The sequence below is a fragment of the Embiotoca jacksoni genome, unplaced genomic scaffold (assembly GCF_022577435.1).
Source record: "Embiotoca jacksoni isolate LCO1_2020_lvr unplaced genomic scaffold, fEmbJac1.0.p SCAF_4, whole genome shotgun sequence".
NCBI lineage: Eukaryota > Metazoa > Chordata > Actinopteri > Embiotocidae > Embiotoca > Embiotoca jacksoni.
The window spans coordinates 23938952-23960900 of record NW_027185392.1 but is presented as its reverse complement, the minus strand read 5'-3'; the positions used below and the strand labels follow the sequence as shown (position 1 = coordinate 23960900).

The following is a 21949-nucleotide window of genomic DNA, read 5'->3' as shown; positions in this document are numbered from 1 at the left end:
AATAAGTAAATGAAAAACAAAAATTTAAAACTGAAAGGTCAAGATTTGATCTTGAACTTTTCAAAATACAACAATGTATTTAAACTAGAAGAATTTGTATGAGAAAAGTTTTTTCAACTTGAATATAATTTTGATTCAATTGTGAAATTATTTTGGCCCCGATTTGGCTCCATATAAGAGCTGGAACATGTATGACACACGATAGCCTACATATTAAAATGGGGGCTGGATGTTAAATAACACAGTCATTTAGTTGTATGCCTTATTTATTTTATAGATTTAGCTTGAAATCTTAAAAAGTGTGATGATATGTGATGAATTTCAATCTGAAATAACTTTTACTGAAATGACTAATTTCTATTGTGCTTAGCCAGATTCAGCTGTTTCTCACCTTATTTGAGAAAAATGAAGGAAACATTTGGACATTTAGCGTGTCTTTTATTGTGAAAGTTTAAAACCAGAAGGTCTGATTATCTCCTCGCTGGTTTGTCAGTGTGCTGTGTGTCTGAACAACCAGCTGTGACTTTTTGTTCCTGCCACTTGTTCCCGTGATAAAAGATTCTCATAAATCACGTGCACGTTTCTATTCCCAGGAGACACATTTGTTTGGGATCTAATTAGAAGCCCTGAAAACTGCAGTGTAACTGTGAGCCGACCAGGTTGTGTTAAAGTTGGTTGAAAATGGGTCTTCTAACACACACAACTAAAGTATAGTAAAGGAGACTTCCAAGGTAGAATTAAAACATACAGTGGCTTCAGTTATCAGAGATATAAAACAATAACAATAAAAGGACACTTTGAAGGATGACTCATTTACAAACCAAACCTCTGTGCAAACTTGCAGAGCGGGATGAACCAGAGGAGCACTGCTCAGATAGGAAATCAATTTAGCTCCTGCAAAACAAGTGATTTTAATTCATCATCAGATTCCCTTTTAATGTGTCTTTGTCCCCAGATAATGTTTCATCAGCAATAATTATCCAAACATCAAGACAAAAGACCGAATCCCATTAAACAGCCTGTGTGAGGCCATCTAGTGTTTGAGTTGTGAAATCACATGAAAGTATATATAAATATAGTTTCATTTTAAAAGAAAAGGAAGAATCTTCATATATAACAGATACATCCTTTTTTCTTTTTTTTTTTAATGGATCATTCTGATAAAATAAGATGAAAACTGATTACTTCGTTGAAAACGTCACAACTTCGTGCAGCTGGTTTAATCTAAACAAATCATAACAAATGGATTCTCACGGACACTGATGGTCCTCACATCACAGATCAAAATGTCTCTTGTGAAAAGAGACTCCTCTATTGGACACTGTGAAAAGTGTAGCTTACGTTTGAAATTAATTTTATGGTATTATAATTATGAATTAATCCAATAATAATTTCGGTAATCATATCGAAAGTTCCTGGATGTTTTCAGAATGTGAGTTATCTAATATCGTTTTATCATCTGTTATTTATCTATTGAACAGAATACCTTATATGCCTTTTATTTACTTGTAACAGTTGGCCTCATTTGCACTCTTCTGACAGGCAGCACTCCTCAAACCAACTTTTCCGGTATCCGCCTCCTTCCACGCGCCAAAAACAGTAAAAAAAAACAACCCAGGCTGCGGTGTTTGATTCATTCATTCATTCATTCAGTCAGTCAGTCAGTCAGTCAGCACCGGACCGGACCGGACCGGTCAGACCCGGGAAACACCCTCCCCGACCCGCAGGTGAGCTCCGCATACTCTGCGTTTACTATTGTGTCTAAATGTGATGATTTCTTGACGGACCTCTGAATGGATGAATGGATGAATGAATGAATGGATGAAGTCTGACACGTGTTGTGTTTGTGTGAGGTTGTGTCTCAGTAGAAGAAGGCGCGTTAACTGAAGCTTATCTGGTGAATTACAATTTAAAACACAAGCGGATAAACTGTTCAAGTACTATAACCACACTTATTATATTTAACATCCGGAGTAACCGGGTACATGTTGATGTTAACGCGGCTTTCACATCAGTTAGTTTGGCGACTTTCTCTTGTTGACAAAACGATTAAAGGCGCTGATGTTATTCAGAGGATTCAACCTCTCATAGAAAATGATTATTAGTTGTATTAGTTGTCTGATATTATTCAAAAGAGAATATAAGCGCGTTCACCGCTGAATGCAGGAAATGAATTGGCGCCATGTGCTTCTATAATGTCTGAGTCAACCTGCATCCTGAATGTGATGAGACAAACAGGGATGAGGGGTTGAAGCTATCTGACATTTGAGACTCAAACTTTCATCACTGGTTGTACACGTGTATAAGGGAGGAACTTAGTGTTGATTTAAGAAAATATGAGGACAAATGGCGGCATATTTACATTATACATTTATACATATATTCCTTATGAAAATGAACTTAAATTGACATTAGGCCTGATTTCTATCCTAATATTTGTCTTTATTGATTCTTGACTGAAAAATCAAATTTAAAATTTTGTTCAAATGTCCATGTGTCTTTTTTTTTTTTTTTTTTTTTTTTTTTATCCTATAAGACATTCTCAGTAAAATAAGCAGTCAACGCAGCTGTTCAGCAACAACAGGCTCCAAAACATGGTCCTCCTCTCTAATCAGACCTACTTAGTTGGTGTTTTGAGTGCGTAAGTCTGCACACAGTATCAAGTATGGAAACATGTGCAGATGGAGCTCTCACACTGAGGACTGAACGCAGTACTTTATACCCAGGGGAAAGGGAAGCTGTCACTGTCACAGTATACAAATATACAAATACAAAGTTGTACAGGTCGGGTCACACCTGATGCATTCAAATGTTATGGTAATTTCAGTAATTTTGCAGTTCATCCCTGTGGTTGATCCAATCATGGGGTAGGTGGGTGGAGATGGAGGCTGGGGATATTTGTGTATTGATAGATTTGCATACTGAGTGAAGGTGTAGAATTACATCCAGGACACTTTAAGGCATCAGGGGATTTGTGTTTTTTCAAAAAGAAACATCTAAATATGTCATTTTGATGAGCAGATGAGTTTTTAGGGGTATAAAGCAGGGAAAGCCACTTTAATGAAAGTATCAAAAACAAAGACAAATAAATACATTAAATATCAACTCAAATGTCAGCATTAACAAATCACTGATTGAGTAAGTAAATACGATTAACGAGGTTTAATTTACATAGTTAATGCATCCATAAACTTAGACATTTAGTAGACATAAAACACACATGAAATATTTAACAAATACGATGAAAGAACAGGTGAAATTAGAGGTCCATTTTCACTTACTGAGCCTCTCTTTGTTCTTCTGTGTTTGGAGGGAAAGAGGCTGCTCTGCTGGCCGGAGGAGGCGGAGTTATATAGTTTCCTGGGCGTGGCCATGAAACTGACACACCCACCATGTAGCTTAGACATCAGGTGCAGTCAGGTCTCTTCAACATGTGATTTAACAGTAATATTATAATGATAATTCACAAGTAAAAGTCTAAATTCAGAATTTTACTCAAGTCAAAGTACAAAAGTTTCATCAGGAACCTTTTGATGATGATGCGGGCAAAATTTTACATTTTAAAAACGAAACATAAACTTAGCTGCTCCTATTTTTACTTTATGACATCAGTAATAATAATTATAATAATGCAATGATGTACCATAAACTCTGAAAGTTTTAATTTGGGATATTTGCTGACAACACTTTTGTACTTTTATATCAGTGAAATGTTGAATGGAGGCCCCAGTAAAGCAACACTGAGCCTCTTAGTCTGTTCTCAAGTAACGAATCATCACAGTCCTGGATTCATTCCTAATTACCCACATTTTTTATGTATTGTGTTGTAAAGTGTTTCCTTTGTCAGAGATTCAGTGTTTTCCCAGAGTGGTCCTTTTATTTAAGTAAAGAAGCTGAATACGGGAGCAGCAGGACATGAGGATGATGTGGACCGCCGGTCAGCACACGTACTGTGTTCTTACAGTTTCTATTTATTTAGAGGCTTCTCTTGAACTTTCCACAGAAACCAAACAGAGGAGTCAGGATGTGGAACGAGAAGAACCAGAGTCCACCAGCCGACCAGTGAGTGCCACATCTGGAACGTTTATATAGAAATGTAAAACATGAAATGCTCGTGGTGCTTGGACCGAGCTGTGTTTTGTCCCCCAGGGGTCAAGCTGTCGGCCTCATCATCTTTGTGCTCGGTCTCGGCAGTCTGCTGCCCTGGAACTTCTTCATCACCGCCTCGCAGGTTTTACTCTCACGTCACATTAAATCCTTTGTTTTTTTTAAATCAGAACATCTCAAGTCCTCTGGAGCCACAAGCTGCTTGTTTATTGTAGATGAAGTTGGCATTTTTATTCCTTTTACTATACAAAGCCAAATATTATGCATCTGTATTTTCAGCTAATTTCTTCCCGCTCTTGTAAAATGTATTAGTACAAGTCCAAAAAAAATTATGTTTTTGTCATGTAAACCATTGCAATTTATAAAATAAATAAAAAGTTATATTATAATAACTATTATTATATTATACTTATAATATGCTTATTAGATGAATCGTAATAATAAATGACTGTTATAAATTATTGTGATGATTATTTTGTCAAGGCTTCCTCATGTTTGGGAGACTAAAACCAGCAGAAGAACATTTTTAATTATCGTCCAGTCATTCAGTTTCTATTCAAACTGCTGAGACACTGAAAAGAAGAATTAAAAACATGATGTAATGCAAAAAATGTAAGAAAAGAAGTCAACAAATGCTGCCATGATGTTTCATATGGACCCACATTATACATGTTTTTTTAATGCTTTTATACACTCTTAAGTTGTTGAATTCTTCTTCTTCCTCTTGAAGTATTTCAATGAGCGCCTCGACGGGCCGAACGTCACCTCTAACAGCACGTCAGGCGGCACGTCGGGCGACTACAACTACGACAGCTGGATGGCGCTGCTCTCCCAGCTGCCGCTGCTGCTCTTCACTCTGCTCAACTCCTTCCTGTATCAGCGGTGAGTGATGAAAAACTCCACGACGCCGGCTGTGACGAGACCGTCAGCGGGTCTGGCACACGGTCGCCGCCGCTGGCCGATGATGATGATGATGATGATGATGATGATGATGATGATGAAGATGTTGCTCTCCGCAGGGTGAGCGAGCGTATCCGTGTGGCCTTCAGCCTGCTCGTCATCTTCCTCCTCTTCTCCCTCACCGCCGCTCTGGTCCAGGTCCCCATGCCGCCGGACACCTTCTTCTCCATCACCATGGCAACTATCTGGTTCATCAACAGTAAGTTCGTGCACGTGAGCGCGTGATCCTGCTGAGGAAGGAACTGTAGATTCTTTTTATCCGCTCCCCAGATTTCAGGGGGTTGAATGCAACGGGACAAATTCAGCTTTAGTGTGGAAAAGGCGTCTCACCTCAGTTACGTTGGCTGAAACAAGCCGAGACCACCGAGTGAGCACGGAGGACAGCTGACTCGTTTAGCTTTACAAAATCTGATCAATCACAAATTTGTCAGAAATTTTCACCACTGCAGTCCGTCTTGTAACGCTTTCATAGTCCTGTGTCAAAATCTTTAGACCTCAACGATCACAGGTTATCAAAAAACAAAGACATAATTGGAAATAGTTTTTTCTAAAGAAAAAAAATCCCCTAATAACTTAAACGGGTTCGATGAAACTCTTTGCCTTCCTTTCGTGCACTCAGATCTATGAAAATACAAATGTTCCTTGCCTTTGAGAGGTGAGGTGCAAACACAGGTGCAGCTTTATGGAAGGTTATATAAAATATATAAAGTCTAAATGATCCCAAAACATAAAGATGCTCCCCAGTAGATTCACAGCTGTCGAGGCTCTGCTTTAATTACTGCTCTGCTCTGAAGAGATGTCAATCAGAATGTAATTAATGTGTGTGTGTGTGTGTGTGTGTGTGTGTGTGTGTGTGTGTGTGTGTGTGTGTGTGTGTGTGTGTGTGTGTGTGTGCAGCGTTCAGCGCCGTGCTGCAGGGCAGTCTGTTCGGTGTGGTCGGTCTGTTTCCTCCCCGTTACAACACTCTGTTTATGAGCGGTCAGGGTCTGGCGGGGATCTTCGCTGCCGTCGCCATGCTCTGCTCCATCCTGAGTGAGTCCTGAACATCTGCACTCACAAAATGTTCCATTCAGACCTTCACGTAGAAACCAACTAATACCAAACTGTACAATGAAAATCTTATGTTATTTAAGTGTGTAATCAGGAAAATGTACTTAAAAACAAAAGTACTCAATGGAAAATAACGACTCCAGTCAGCGATTTACTGTCATGTATTATGTCATGAGATTGTTATTACTGATGCATTCATGTAAAGCAGCATTTTACTGCTGCAGCTGGTTAAAGTGAGTATTATACTCATGATATTATTTACATAAATCTGCTTAATTACACGATACCGGTGTTGAAATGACCTTCGTGTTAAATCCTGTGTGGTCTGAGAGGACAGATCTCCAACAGAGACAGAAGATAATCCGACCAGATCCAATGAAATAACAGAAAACAGACAGTTTGCAGATGAGAACGAGTCTGTTGTTGGTCTGCAGGTAAACCGGACAGCCGCTCGGCTGCGTTGGGATACTTCATCACTCCCTGTGTGGCCACTCTGGGGACTCTGCTGTGCTACCTGCTGCTGCCACACCTGGTGAACACAACTGTGGTTATTGTATTAGTCCTAAAGCAGAAATTTAACTGGTATTTTGAAAAATTCAATTTGATATAAAAGGGAGAAAATTCTGTTGTGCTGAGAAAACACATCAAATGTTCTCGTATCTCAAACTCGACTGCTTGTCTGATGCTAGGAAGTAAGATGATGAATAATATGATGAATGCGATTTTAATTTAATTCTATTTCACACCAAGGTGTCATCTTAAAAAGACTCCACATGTCAACTTACCAACAGGAGGAACGCAGCTGTTTCCTGCAGTTATTTTATCTATACGTTCGTTTGTTTAGACAATCGAACGTAAGACGTTTGTGACACATGATCTCTATGTCAGGTGCAGAACACATTTCAGAACCCTACAAAGTACCGGAATAACCCTTCTTATCATTTAAATTTGATCTTTTTCATAAGACAAATGTTTAAATCTTTAACATGAAGATTGCATGGCCTCTGTCGAACCCACATTAGGATCCTCTGACAGTGTTCATTCTCTCCTGCAGGAATTTGCTCGTTTTTACGTGAACAGAAGTCAGTCTGATAAGTTGGAGACATCGAAGGAGCTTCTCAGCTGCACAGGTCAGTTCTCATTCAGTGTTATTTCATGTCATTACTTTTGCTGATGTAAGTCCGTCCTGCCGAGTAATTCCACTTTTTACCACAAGGTGGGATAGTGAGTCATTGTTGTGTGCAGTTTGCCCTCAGTCCAACAGGAGAAGAAGTAGAAGTTTATTCTAACTGTAGACTGGATATAAAAGTGTTCGTAGCTTCCGGGTCTGAAAAATGGTATCGTCAGATTTCCAATCAGATCAAATCAATCAAATGTCTAAATGTTTAACTAAGTCACTCAATCTTTTTACTTTTTAAAGACAAAAAAGGCTCAAACAACAATGAAAAAAACCTCGAGCCCGCCGAGAAGTTCATCAGCGAGCTGGAGGGAGGTCCGGGGCGTTCCTCCGTCCCGCACGTCTTCAAAAAGGTGAACATCAGCTTTCTTCCCAAAAACCACGACCTTTTATACCCCGTCACTTCCTGTCTGCAGCCAATCAGGGAGGTTCTCTGGAATTCGTGCCACTGAGGTGGAGCTCATCTGTCAACAACCAGGACTGTTTGGTTCCAGCTTCACTTTTTACAAGAATATTAGTTAAATTCACCTGATGAAGAGACATCTGACAGCCAACACATTGCAAGTAAAAATGTCACTAGAAATAACTAACGACAATTCAACGTCAGTAAACAATCACCAACAAGGAAATCTTAAAGGGGAAAATACATTCCTTAAAGGGTCAGAGGTCAAAGATATAAAATCCTCCTGCAGAGAGACTGAATACAAGTGAGCAAACATTTGTCAAATATGAAAGTTCTCAGCTCATGTAAATGTTGATCAATAAGTGAGAGAATTGTGCAGCTTCCTCTCGAGTCGAGTAAATTAAACTGAGAATGGAGGAAGTCGACTCACTGACAGTGTTCAAGGATTTTCTTTGGGTCCATTACAGGTCCCATCATGATCTTTACGTCTCCTCCTGCACCTCATATATTATGAGTCTGGACAGACATGGATGTCAACTGCAACCAGAGGCTGAATAATTCTAGTTTGCATATGTATTTAGACTCACCAAGCATTTGTCTTCTCTTTGCTCTCAAACCGCCTCAGTCCTTGATGTCAGAAACCTTTCTCTGAGATTCTTCCCCGTATTTAGCCATTTCATCTACTTTTGTCATACAATAACTCATGTCATGAATTATTTTTTTTTCTTAATGTTGAATGTGCAATGCCATTATTTTTATTGGGACAGTTGTGGGTATGTTTTTTTTTTTATTTATTTGTAAAGGGCTAAATCACAACACAGGTTATTTCATGGCACTGAACACATTAAAGTCTTTACAGCAAGACTTTACAATATTATACAGAGAAACCAACAATTCAACAATTCCCACATAAGATGGGTGGAAAAAAACTCCTTTTTAAGGGAGAAAAACCTCCAAAAGAGGGAAGAAAAACTCCCTGGTGGGATTGGTGAGATTAAGTCTTCACTTGTGAAGTGTCTGTTATCGGCTGCAATAATCTTCACGACTGTTCTCATGTCAGAGCTTCTCGTCCTTCTTGTCATTGACGGACACCTTCCTGTGTTTCAGATCTGGCTGATGGCTCTGTGTGTGACGTGTGTCTTCGCCGTCACGCTGTCCGTGTTTCCTGTCATCACAGTTCGAGTTAAGACGGTCTACAAGGACAACGCTGCCTGGAGTGAGACGCCACCGCATCAGCAACATCTTATTCATGTCCAGTCAATTCAACTTGAAATTTCCGGTTTATGTTTTCAAACCGCTTTAGAATTTATAAACACGAGTTTTTTGGATTTCAAGTCTTTTGACCTGAAATACTGAGTTCAATGAATTAACTGCTGAGAGTTTATTTTAAAGACAGACTTCCTGGTTTGTATTTTTCGGAATGAAAACCTTTCCGAGACCTCAGTTTGGAGTTCGAGGATAATATTAATATGGAAAACCAGTGTTTTCAGTGTGTGTCTTCAATGCACGTTCAAAAAAGTCGTTGTTATTTCCAATTATAGTAACAATGTGAACCACAATGAAAGTTAGTCCGTTGGGAAGTTAAGTTCGATTTTCATGTTAAATTCAGAACTAACTTTTCAAACTGAGGAAATGTAGATGTAAAACAAAAGTCTGTAATGTTTGTTAGTGTGAAGTTTAAGTTGTTGATTCAACCTTATATATAAAGTTTAGTTAACTTGTTTTTACAAGTTCAGCTAACTCACATTTTTTAGGATGTTTTTAAATCGGACCAAACTGGAAGGAGTTACACTCCAGTGTTTTCTTGTCAAACACAAAATCATGTTTTTAAAATATAAACATCAGTGATTTCAGAAATGTATTTTAATCAGATTTTTGTTTCGAACAGACAAAGTGTTCACCTGTGTTTGCTGCTTCATCGTTTTTAACATCATGGACTTGGCCGGTCGCAGCGCCCCGTCTGTCGTCCAGTGGGTGAGTCTGAAACATCAACACTTAAATACAGAGATAAGACAAAGTGCAATATTCATTAAAAAAAAAAAAAAAGGGGTTGCTTTTCTTTTTAAGCTGAATTGGTGGAATTCCTGTGAAAAATTCTTGAAAAGACGAGTAATTGAAGGAAATGAATCCAAATGAATATGATTTTAATCAATCATCAAAGATGATCTATTATGATAAAATGCTACAAAAAACAAAAACCAGAGAATTTCCAGATTGTGTCGTTCTGTGATATCTTAGTCTGATTTGTAATAAGTCGGCCTCGTAGGTTGTGATGCTGCAAACAGTCGTCTTAATGATTCCTGAAGGACTCTGTTGATGTTTGTGCAGCCGTCGAAGGAGAGTCCTCTGTTTCCAGCAGCCGTGTTGTCCCGTGTGGTCTTCATCCCTCTGCTCATGATGTGTAACATCCAGGACTCCAGACCGATCGCCCCCTTCAGTCACGACTGCGTCTTTGTCATCATCATGGCTTTCTTTTCTTTCACCAACGGGTATCTGGCGAGCCTCTGCATGGCCTACGCTCCGCAGTAAGTCTTCAAGGAATACAGCGCCTGTTTTTTTATTTTTTATTTCAATCCCAAATCAAACCATGATCAAAAAACAAGAAAATGTCAACAACTAAAGGAGAAACCGGATAAAACAAACAGAAAAAAAAGTGCAAACTCTTCATAAAAGACACAAAGAGCAAAAAGGCATTCTGTACAACATGATGCAGGATAATCATGTTTTGGTATTCAGTGTTCAGGCTGCGGGTAGATATGCAGGACAGCGGGCTGACTGAGCGTCATGTGGTCGGAACCAGGAAGCGGTATTTGTGAAGACGTGTTGGATGATCAGTCCTTCTTGTGCTGTGACTGTGTTTCCGTCCGTCAGGTTGGTGCGGTGGAAGGACTGCGAGACGGCCGGCTCTCTGATGACCTTCTTCCTGGTTCTCGGTCTGGCTCTCGGAGCGTCTCTCTCCTTCCTGCTGGGAAAACTGGTGTAGACGGCTGGAACGGGAAGACGTCAGGAAACGGTTCTGATCGTTTGTGGGAGATGTGGTCAGAAACAAACAAGGTGAAGGAAAACCATCACGAGAGGATTCATTGGTAAAAGAAGAAGAAAGTACGAAGCTGAGTAAAAGCACTCTGAGTTACAACTATTATTTAATTGTTCTGAACACTGAAGGCCATATTTCTATATCAGTTTAAGCACATCCGTATCTCTCGTAGTATTTTCATGAATTATTTCAGCTTTTAGGTTTAGATGAAAACAATCTTGGTCAGGATTTCCAAATGAATATTTGAATATGTTTTTTCTGTGAAGTGGACTAAGAGGTCTGTAAAGGGATGCTCTGCACTGGTTGCAGTCTCAGGTGGTGAATTTGCTGGGAAGAATTTAAACTTTTTTGTTTAGTTGTAAACTTTCCCAAATCAAAGAAGAAATTTAGTGATGCAGCTAAACTCAAACTTTTTCTCCTTTTGGTGCCTTGCTGAAAGATAACAGGTTACAACACAAAGAGCCTTCTGATTACACATATCTCAATAGACATAACATGATAATGCACAGAAGTTACACCCTGATGATTTTTATATTCTACATTATATTACTGGATGCACTGAATATAGGATTTCACTGATTTGTACTGTTTAAAATGGGATCAGAGTTTCCCACAGGTTGAGATTTTATTGTGGTGCAGTGTGTAGAACCTCATGCAGTTTAGATTGGGAGTGTAACCTGGGTTATTTTCTGTTGCTGCAGTGTACAGAGCTCACCACGGCTCACATGCAGGCTTTTGGCAGAATGCTAGAATTTACCATGTTCCCTAAACGCCTCACCTGCAGGTAGACTCTGGCTAGGCGACAGTCACTGCGGTGCACACAATGTGTGTGTGGACAAAATAGTTTGAAAATGTAAGAAAATGATGTGTTCGAATATAAGAGATTTAATAATATAAGTTAGGCGCAGGTCTCCGGGTCTGAAATATGAAGTCAGTGTGGAAGTGACTTAAAGTGCAATACCTTTGAGTGCCACTGGGGGAACGGTCTCCAAACAGGAAATTTGTTGTTGTATTCATGTATTTTATGTCAAACTGCTGGACATGTTTTTAACTTCAAAAAGATTCTTATAAGCAGTGTTGGGCTTCTGACTCATAGTGTAGTATATTTCTCATCACTCGTTTTAGAAGTATTATTATTACCTTAAGTAATACTCTCTGCCCACAGTAACCCATCACACTACTGCCTTGGTAACTATGCTTTGCTACTAAAAATTCAGACTTTGCATGTGCAGCTATCATTTCTCTTTTCCAGCTTTTGAATCCATAAAAGTTACACGTTAAATAAAAAGCACACAAATGTTCTGTTGCCCCGAGAACCGCGGAGAACGTTTCATCTACCACATATCTCACCACGAGTTTCAACAGTTGCTTGTTGCTCGTCACCTGCTGTCCACGACTTAAATACACTTGTTGTTGTTTAGCCATTGTTGGGTTAAATGTGATTTTATCACTGAATCTTTATTTTTTGATTTATTCAATTCATTAAACAACTTGTTATTGGAAATAAAAAATAGTCCTGTAGCGCCTTACTTGTAACTACATACAGCCAAACACTGCTTATAACTGAAAACCCTTTTTATTGTTTGCTTATGACTTTTTTTGTATGTTTTGTACTCAGGATATTTTCTTAAATGACAGTTATTATTAATGGAACCGTTTGCTTTTATAATAAAATGTTCAAAGTGTCACTCAGCCTTGTGTTGTTATGTGGTGCGGCAGGAATGGACCCAAATGCAAACACAAAGTCGAGTTCAAGTACAGAACAGTCTTTATTTTACTGGTGTCTATGAGCCTAATGTCTCTTTCCTCTCAACTCCACCGACTCTCACCGGGGGGCGGGGGCGGGGCGGGGCAGGCAGGCCAGCTGGAGGCGCGTCCCGGCGCTCAGCTCTGGTCCGGGCAGGATCGGGTTGGACCGTAGACACGGCAGGCGGGCGGGCGGGCAGTTCCAGAGGTCCTACGTAGCGCAGGAACAGGTCCACTATGTGATCTCCCGAGGTCCAACGCAGGGTAGCAGGCAGGATGGAGGTAGTCCACGGCAAGACACCAGGACAGACGGCTGGAAGCACTGGCCACAGGTTGCGGGTGAGTGGACGTAGCTGACAGTATGGACCGACACCTCAGGACTGCAGGACCAGGGTTGATATAGTATCGGGAGGTGATTAGTGGGATGAAGAACCGGTGTGTCAACCTGCAGGTGGTGATCAGGTCGATTGTCTGCAGCTGTTTAGGATGATCAGGGGCGTGGCCATGGGAGGTTACTGGAGACAGGAAATGGAGAGACACAGACCAAAACACAAAGCACATGGCACACCACGATAAACAGGGGAATGACAGCACACATGAGGAGAGGAGGTCTGGGGAAACAAAGGTCAAAACACAAGGTCACACAGGGATGCTGACATGTGTTGGTTCATTTGCCTGACCTGTCAGTGGTATTCATTTCGAAATAGGCTTGAGGAAGCTGATTGACAGCAGTATCATCAGCTGTATATATTGTAGTGACATAATCTGGTCGTGGTCTTCCTCAGCCACTTCAGGACAATTTTACTGTCTTTACAGTCATCGTGTCTCTTTTTTTTAGCTACTTCTGCATTTCTTAGTTGGCATTTTGCATCGACGCTGGACAACAGGTGAGTCAACTGGCTGATCTCTGGAACTACTCAGGACTTCAAGCCTGGCTTCCTCTGGTGATCTCCGTGGATCCACGCAGGCAGCAGGTAAGTGAGCAACGAGGTTGAGGTCAGGCCGACAGGCCGGCACACTGGTCGGTAACTGCAGCAGGTCGAAGACGGACAGGAATCACAGCCAGAAGACAAACTGAGTACGAGCATGGCAGCGCGACACCAGCTGAGCTGACGGATCGGACTGACGAAGGTGGCGTTCAGGACCGGGTCTGATTTACTGCCAGGCGGCGAATTGGATGCAGCTGTGCCAGCTGATCAGAGGAGTAGTGGTGGGAGGAGTCTGGAGGCGGGCAGTGGAGAAATCCACAGACCAGAACACAAACACATGGCCGACAAAAACAAACACAGGGAATGACAGGAAACACAAACCGGTTAAAACACAGGGATCCTCAGTTTGAAGCTTCTTTCTATTTCTTTATAGCCATGTCGTCTCTCTGGAGTCATTTTGGTTCTCTTCGTAGTTGCTTTGTGTCTGTAGTTATTTTGTTTGTGTTTATCGCCGTCTTTAGTGTCTTTCTGGTGTCGATCTGTTTCAGATCTCTCTGCAGTCATTTCACATCTCTTTGAAAGCTTTACAGCCGTAGTTCCTCCTTTCTGCTACGTAGCCATGACGACGACTGTTGAGTGTGGAAAAGTGTCCAACGTTTCACTCTCCTTTTCCATACTTGACAATGTGAACGCACTTTTTCTCTGAAAATAGTGAGTGTTAGTGTGTAACTACGAGTTTGGAAGACGGCACCGGTCTGCCACCACTAGTTTGCCGGATGATGAGTTAATAACTTGTGAGCTTGAGCCTGAGACACCGAGGTGAAGGAGGAAAGAAGGATCTGGTGGTTCACTGTGTCCAATGCAGCAGAAGGTCTAGAAGGATCAGGACAGAGGACAGAGAGGCTGCTCTAGCAGTGTGAAGCTGCTCAGAGACAGAAGGAGGACCGTCTCTGTTGAAACCAGACTGGTGGTCAAGAAGGTTATTATGGTGGAGATAGGAGGAGAGTTGGTCGAAGACAGCTCGCTCCAGAGTTTCAGAAAGAAAGGGAAGAAGAGAGACGGTCTGTAGTTGTTTACTTCAGACGGGTTGAGGGGGGTTTCTTCAGGAGAGGGTTCACTCTCTCCTCCTAAAATAATGACACTGTCATCACCAGCACTGTTAGTAAAAACTGACATTACTATTACTAAACATAATCGATATAGTCTGTCGTTGAAGTCCTGCTCACTCCGAATATTCATGATGAAAGTTTTAGCGACTGACAAATGGTTCAGTGAAAGTAAAGTGAACATGACACACATGGAGCTTCTGTTGTTGCGCTGCCGTCTGTGTTTCCTCCTCATGCAGCTCAGGAATTTCCTGTGACCACGTGTCCTCCTGCTTCCTCCCATTCTTCTCACTGCATTCAAATAAAAGGGAACGTTGCAACGAGACAATGAGCTTATTGAGTTTTCTCTGAATCACATAAAAAAGAAAGAAACATTAAAACCACAGAGGAGAAGCTTCATAACACAGCTCAGACTTGGTGAGTACTTTTGGACCATTTGATTCTATTATTTATCTCCAGACATCTTAAATGAAGTTCTCAACAACTTCTCTGGTTGTTAGACTACTAACCATGGAACTAATTGCAATTTGGTGTGTGTGTGTGTGTGTGTGTGTGTGTGTGTGTGTGTGTGTGTGTGTGTGTGTGTGTGTGTGTGTGTGTGTGTGTGTGTGTGTGTGCGTGCGTGTGTGTGCGTGTGTGTGTGTGTGTGTAACATGGTAAAGACGACAGTCCAGTGTTGAGAAATGGAGTTAATGACTACATCGATGGTTTGGACCTCTTAAGGACATTTGTTGACCAGATGAATATTGAATATTGGGGTATGATTCAGCTGCACTTCAACACAGCAGCTCTTTCTGATGTCACAACTTTTATGCTGACGACACACAGCTGTACTCGTCACAGCAGCAGACTGCCTGGTCTCTAAAGGACGCTGCATGTCTGAAAAGTTCAAATGAGTTTAAATGTAAGGAAGTAATTATTGAGCCCGAGACTGCAGCAGTCTCCTTATCCTCCAACTAAAAACAATTTGTCTATTTAGGCTCTGTTCGCATTTAGAAACTTGTGCAATGTTTATTTTTTTCCAAGTGCCACATTTCTCCATCAGGCATATTTTATCTTTTGAAAATGTTGGCGAAATAAATTAATGCTTTTGTGTTGTCACAACTAGATGTTTTATATTTTTAGTAGTTCATTTAGTCTCTTGCTTTTATTGTCACATATATTGCACTGTTGCCATCAGTGAGAATATAATCCTGAGAAACGAGTTTGTTTGTGGAACAAATAAAAGGTGTTGGTATTGAAATTAATTTCATAATCACCACCTGGAAGGAGGGTTTATTTTTTTTGGAGCGGTTTGCCGCAGTTACAGCCTCACAATGAGCCCACTTGTTATTGACCTGAGAGAGAAAGGCATGCAGGGGCAGCTGATTACCAGAGCTGTGTGTGTGTGTGTGTGTGTGTGTGTGTGTGTGTGTGTGTGTGTGTGTGTGTGTGTGTGTGTGTGTGAGAGAGAGAGAGAGAGAGAGAGAGAGAGAGAGAGTGTGTGAGTATTGGACGGTAATGAGGCAGGTTGAATATTTTCCTCAGTGTTTGCTCACTGGACAGAAAGCCGGCAGACAAAGTGGATCGGCAGCTTGTTTCTGTTTGTCTCCTTCAGGTCAACATGGCTGAAACCCACAGAGTGACAGCGGAGGGCAGGAAGGTAAATTCATGCAACTGATCTACAGGCAGCAGCTCGCCACGAATAACAAACCAGAGCAGTCTGACAGGAAACAAACCGACTTCTACTTGACCTTTGTGACTTCAGTTAACTTCAACAGATGACAGTTTGGACACGTTCAGTTTTCTTGGTTTAATAAAAAAAAAAAAAAAAAAAAAAAGTCTAAGGTTTTTCCACCAGCTGCTGTAAAATTAGCAACAGTGAGCAACAGTTCCAGTTAAAACTACCAAAATAAAAGCCTTTCATTTGAAAACATGTTTGAGGAAAGCTCTAAAATCAATCTTAAACTGTTCACATTGGCACAGTTCAATTAAAGTGATCAAGAAATGATCACACAAACAACCAGAGATAATTTATATATTTAAGAACATTTGTGTTTAGTTCTCCTTTCAGTACTTCAGTTCAAAAGTAAGTTGTTGTTTTTTTTAGATATGTTGTTATTTTCAGGCAGAACAGAGTTATTAACAAAACAATTATGTTGCAGTGTGCCAGAACAATCCATCCCTGGTCCTCGGTGATCAATAATAAAGGATCATTACTTACAGCAGAATAAGGAGGTGGAAAAATAAGTAGCCTAAATGACATGTCAAGTATGATCTCAGTATAATCCAGCTTAGAGCTGTATAATTCAAGTGGAGCATTGTTCTCCAGGAAATTGTGGAAAGTGAGCCATATTTTGCAAAACTTTCCTCTTTCATCTGCTGTGAAATTCACTTTTATTCAACAGGATGTTTGTCATTTCACTTTTAAATGACAAAAGTTGTTTTACTACAGATGTCATTTTTCTGCATTTCCTGTTTTTAATTCACCAAAACCAATTCAGTAAGTTACTCTTAAAAAGACGTTTCTGCTTTTCACCAAAAAAAACCTGACAGGATGTGTGAAACGTGTTAGCACCATGCCTTAATAGGAAAAGGTTTTATTTTGAAGGTCAAACCCAACTCCTGACGTCCGGTTTTATGTGGCTTCGGGAGACATTTTGCCTTCAGGGCTTTCTTACAGACTTGTCTTGTGTACAGACTTTGATATGCAGTGCAAGGTGAAGACACGAGGTGGGGGGAGGGGGGGGGGGGTGACCTCCCTTTGACTTCACTCAGCCAGCCAGAGTGAACGGGCAACAGAGCTTTTATTTTGTTAACAAAGCAGAGAGTCTTTTTACTATTTTTATAGAAAATGAAATCTTCAAATGGGCATTGATACATTTAATTAGGATGTTTCTAAAACACAAAAATACATTTGTTGTAAGAAATAAAACCTTCGATGCAGATGTAAGTTTTTACTTGAAAAATAAACTCTGTGATTGAATGATAACTTGATTTAGTTTCACTAATGAATTCAATGTCCACTTGTGCACAAATACATGTAAAAACATAAATGTCAAGTGAGTTCAGTAAATGAATAGAAATGAATCAAAGAAATACAAGACCAGTGACGGTAAAATCACTTTCATGTTTTTCCTTTCAGAAATGGAGTTTTCCACAAAGAAGTGGGACGAATCAAAGCAACCCGAAGACTCACTCTCCCGACCGAGACACGAGAGACAGGAAACTGGTAACCAACTATTAAGACTTCAAAATATTGTGTGTGTCGTTTTTTTTTGTTGCAGCTCTATTTATTTATTATTGAATGTCTTTGTTGTATCTTTGTATTCCTGTTGTTTTGTGTCTTTGTGGTCAGTTTGTGTCTGTGATCACATTGGGCACAAAAAAAATCAAATATTCCCTGATAATATTGTGATTTGACAATGAAAGTCACATTGACCAGGGGACAGAGAATTTAACCTGAGACGAAGGATGAAAGCTCAGACAACGTTTCTAAGGTTCAACTTAATCACATTTATTAAAATCAGTAAAAGCCTAAAAACACCAACAATATTAAAAATAGTAAAAATACAATAGAAGCCACTCGACTTTAGTAAGAACAGTAAAAAAATAGATCCAGAGGACATCACAAACTCAAAAAAACGTATCGGCAGAACAGCAGTGACTCCAAAACAAGAAGAGAAAGAATCAGCTACTCGTCAAAACACTAACAGGGTTTGATTAAATATGACTTCCAGCTGTTTGAATGAGTTCTCTCTTGAGGCTGAGATGAACGGGCGGTCACAAAGGCCCCGGCAGCCGACTGAAAAACCTCGTCTACAACATTAAAACGTATCACTGTAAGATGAAAAAGGGATTCTGTACACAAACAATTCACAACAGCGGGTCCCGGTACCTCCCAACGGGTCCCGGTACCTCCCAGTGGGTCCCGGGACCTCCCAACAGGGCCAAGAGAAGGTCTGACTGAGCTCAGGGTTTGGCAAGTAAATATAATGGAGCTTGAATGAGCTACACCTGATATCTGTTAGGAGCTGATCAGGCCTTGAAGGCGGCGGGCCGGCCGGCCTTGAAGGCCAACTTTATTGATACCTCTCATACAGTGAGTGCAGGTTGAAGTGCTTCACAGATGATTAACAGGCTGATAACAAGACAGACAGGTGAAGACTTTAAAAGCAACATCAAAAATAATGTGGAAACAATTTGAGACCTATGGATGCACACAATAAAATGGAGATAAGATATATAATGAATCAGATATAAAAGCTAAAATAACTGTAAAAGTAGTAAAATAAAAAATAAATTAACAAATAAAATAAAGAAAAAACAAGAATAAGAGAAAAAGATCTGTGATAAAAGAATAGATAGAGTAGATAAGAGGAATAAAACATGTAAAAATTATTTATATATATATATAAAATAATTTGTTCCCAGAAAATTTATATTTCATTCCTATCAAAGCATTTTCCACAAAACAAAATTCAGATTGATTACCAAAATGTCATGTTTTTTCCTCACAGTGGCCCAAATACAATACTGTACACAATTATATTTGTTCATTTTATGATGAATGATGTTAATAGTTTTGTATTCTCGTTATTCTTGTTTCCAACTCACTAACATTTATCTTTTATTTTGATTAGTTCCACTCCGTTTAGATTCTGGATAATGAGAATGATCCCGTAAATCAACCCGTGACCTCTTTCTCTTTGTCCTCATACATGTTTGTGTGTGCAGGCGGTTCCATTTCGAGGTCAGATCACTGGAGGAATGCGGCCGGGGAAGAAGCTCATAGTGGTGGGCATCGTGGACTCTCATCCCGACAGGTGAAAATGTCTTCATTTAACTTCTGCTTCCGCCCACAGACTTTTGTTTTTGTTTTTTTTACACCAAAAAACCCACAAAAATAACATGAATCAGGGCCTTTATTTTTTTATTTTTTTTGAAAAACCTCAACAAAAATTTTCATTTTTAGTTTCACAATTAAAACTGTAATTAGTGAGTAAATATGAGCATCTTTGTGGCTGTAGTTATGACTGGGGTGAAAGTTACATCTATGATCCAGATGGGATTAAAATCAGTGCTCAGAGCAGGAAATATTGAAATCACGCTTCAGGTTGAAAGTCGTTGGCGCTGGAGAAACTACCGTGTGCTTCCTTCACAGCATCTCTAACATTACGGGACGATGTGAAAAAGATGCATGGCGTTCCTCTCTTAGGTTCTACATCGCCCTGACACGTGGCCGCGGGACATCCGGGGAGCCTCCACCCGACGTGGCTCTGGAGCTGTGCGTTCGATTCGGGGACCGACAAGTCCTGCGAAGAGCCTGCATGTCCGGATCCTGGGGAGACGTGGACAGAGCCGTCCCTTTCTTCCCCTTCATCAAAAATCAGCCTTTCAAGGTACCAGCCTCTGTTCATCACTCCAACACTGCTGCTGGTCAGTTGCTGAAGCTCTTGGCTTGGTTGAGGTTTATTCGGGTAAAAGGCACGTTTACGGACCACTGTGATGGTACCTGATGTCTCGCTGCCAACCCGGACCGTCTGTGGTCTCTCCCACAGAAAATCCAAAATCCAGCTGTAAAGGGAGGTGTTTCGGTCAAAGAGGGAGCTTCTCTATCAGCTGCTGTGCAATAATGACATTAAAAGTCAAGCTAAAAATCAATGAACATCTGTTTGTTTGTGTTCCTAAATTTCCTTCTTGATTTATTTGCTACTCTTAAAAAAATATTTTCAATGATGACGATGAATTAAGATCTTTTAAGAGGCTACTAATCCTTGTTTTGTTGTTACTGACAGCTGCGCAGTCACGTCAACATCTGTACAATGCAGTTCATTGGATTATGAGAAATGATGACGAGTCATTTTGGATTCAGCTCCACACCAGCTGTTCAAAAGTTCTTATTTTGACACAGTGGTAGAAATGAATGGAAGTGCAGGGTGGCATGTGACTCAACAACAGCAGAGAACAAAGGAAAGAAAAGGAAACGGCACTATTACTCTCTTGAAAAGACGATTTATGACGATGTCACGTTTCACTTTAAATGTTCAACAAGTGTAAAAGGAAATGAAGCAAACATGTCCTCTCTCTCCACAGACTGAGATTCACTGTGAACAAAGCAGATTTCGGGTGTTTGTCGACGGACAACAGCTGTTTGACTTTTACCACCGAGTGACGTCTCTCGGCGACGTGGACACGATATGGATCAAAGGCTGCGTCACCGTCACCAAGCTGGCTTGAACTGAAGGACTTTTGTGTTTTGATGACACTGAATCCAATTTTCAGACCCACAAGCTTTCAGGACTCAAATGTACGAGCACGGTCTGTGTTCACTGGACGTTTTGGTACCAGATGAATAATATGATGAGACATAAGTCTGAATATTGTATTTACATGTAATCCTCTGTTTCCTTTAATCACAAATTGTCTCAATTAATATGCATTTCAGTTATTAACAAATATACAGCGTTTTCTCGTTGTTTATTGGTCAGTTTGTTCTGATCCAATCAGTACCGAAGCTTCTCCCAAGAAGCAGATTCAACATGCCCAGGATATGTTTCCGTTATCTCACTTAACAAACGAGGTCACGAAGCTGGTTACCAACTCGTTAAAGCTTCTGGCCAATCACGAACATGAACAAGTGTTCTGACAGCAGATCGACATAAACGAGGAGCAAATTATAATTTTTGAAAAATCTATCTGTAGAAGTATAACATAATCCATCTGAAAGAAGTATAACATAATCCATCTGAAGAAGTATAACATAATCCATCTGAAGAAGTATAACATAATCTATCTGAAGAAGTATAACATAATCTATCTGAAGAAGTATAACATAATCCATCTGAAGAAGTATAACATAATCCATCTGAAGAAGTATAACATAATCCATCTGAAGAAGTATAACATAATCCATCTGAAGAAGTATAACATAATCTATCTGAAGAAGTATAACATAATCCATCTGAAGAAGTATAACATAATCTATCTGAAGAAGTATAACATAATCTATCTGAAGAAGTATAACATAATCCATCTGAAGCAGGACCACCTCCTCCTCACCCTACAGAGAGATCACCTCCTCCTCCTCACTCCACAGAGGGACCACCTCCTCCTCACCCTACAGAGAGATCACCTCCTCCTCACTCCACAGAGAGACCACCTCCTCCTCACTCCACAGAGAGACCACCTCCTCCTCACTCCACAGAGAGACCACCTCCTCCTCACTCCACAGAGGGACCACCTCCTGACCAACATATTTATTGAAAGCCAAGACTGTGTGATTCGAGGCGTATAAACCATTTTCAGATCCAATAACCAGAGCAGGTTCAGTAAACAGCTTCATCAGACCACGACTGAACAAACAATTACAGTGTTGATGTAACTCACCAAAACAGCCTCCGAGTTCCACACTGACCAGGAAAAGTCTGACAGAAGCCGTCTGGTTTAGTCATC

The 21949-nt window shown here is 40.3% G+C and overlaps 2 protein-coding genes across 5 annotated transcripts; both read left to right on the top strand.

The window, feature by feature from the left end:
- The first annotated feature begins 4024 nt into the window (after positions 1-4024).
- On the top strand, positions 4025-12422 carry LOC138208760 (equilibrative nucleoside transporter 2-like). Its single transcript, XM_069166865.1, has 12 exons — positions 4025-4062; positions 4150-4231; positions 4838-4989; positions 5127-5266; positions 5965-6099; positions 6552-6649; positions 7172-7247; positions 7538-7647; positions 8805-8913; positions 9586-9671; positions 10026-10222; positions 10569-12422. Exons 1-12 carry the CDS (start codon positions 4025-4027, stop codon positions 10678-10680), a joined length of 1335 nt encoding a protein of 444 aa, XP_069022966.1. The 3' UTR covers positions 10681-12422.
- A 2402-nt stretch (positions 12423-14824) lies between these two features.
- On the top strand, positions 14825-20972 carry lgalsla (lectin, galactoside-binding-like a). Of its 4 annotated transcripts, none has more exons than XM_069168203.1 (7): positions 14825-14932; positions 15185-15273; positions 16113-16157; positions 17640-17726; positions 19232-19320; positions 19713-19896; positions 20591-20972. In XM_069168203.1, exons 3-7 carry the CDS (start codon positions 16119-16121, stop codon positions 20732-20734), a joined length of 543 nt encoding a protein of 180 aa, XP_069024304.1. In that variant the 5' UTR covers positions 14825-14932; positions 15185-15273; positions 16113-16118; the 3' UTR covers positions 20735-20972. The 4 variants fall into 4 exon arrangements, with proteins under 4 accessions (XP_069024304.1, XP_069024302.1, XP_069024303.1 ...); XM_069168201.1 differs by having other exon boundaries at positions 15178-15273; XM_069168202.1 differs by lacking the exon at positions 15185-15273.
- Positions 20973-21949: the final 977 nt, after the last annotated feature.

Excerpts from the sequence above, each read along its gene's own strand:
- LOC138208760 (XM_069166865.1), top strand. The coding sequence starts at position 4,025 with ATGTGGAACGAGAAGAACCAGAGTCCACCAGCCGACCA. Across the intron at positions 6,650-7,171 it reads ACCTGCTGCTGCCACACCTG|GAATTTGCTCGTTTTTACGT; the intron begins GTGAACACAACT and ends TCTCTCCTGCAG. Across the intron at positions 9,672-10,025 it reads CCCCGTCTGTCGTCCAGTGG|CCGTCGAAGGAGAGTCCTCT; the intron begins GTGAGTCTGAAA and ends ATGTTTGTGCAG.
- lgalsla (XM_069168202.1), top strand. The coding sequence starts at position 16,119 with ATGGCTGAAACCCACAGAGTGACAGCGGAGGGCAGGAAG. Across the intron at positions 17,727-19,231 it reads ACACGAGAGACAGGAAACTG|GCGGTTCCATTTCGAGGTCA; the intron begins GTAACCAACTAT and ends TTGTGTGTGCAG. Across the intron at positions 19,321-19,712 it reads GTGGACTCTCATCCCGACAG|GTTCTACATCGCCCTGACAC; the intron begins GTGAAAATGTCT and ends TTCCTCTCTTAG.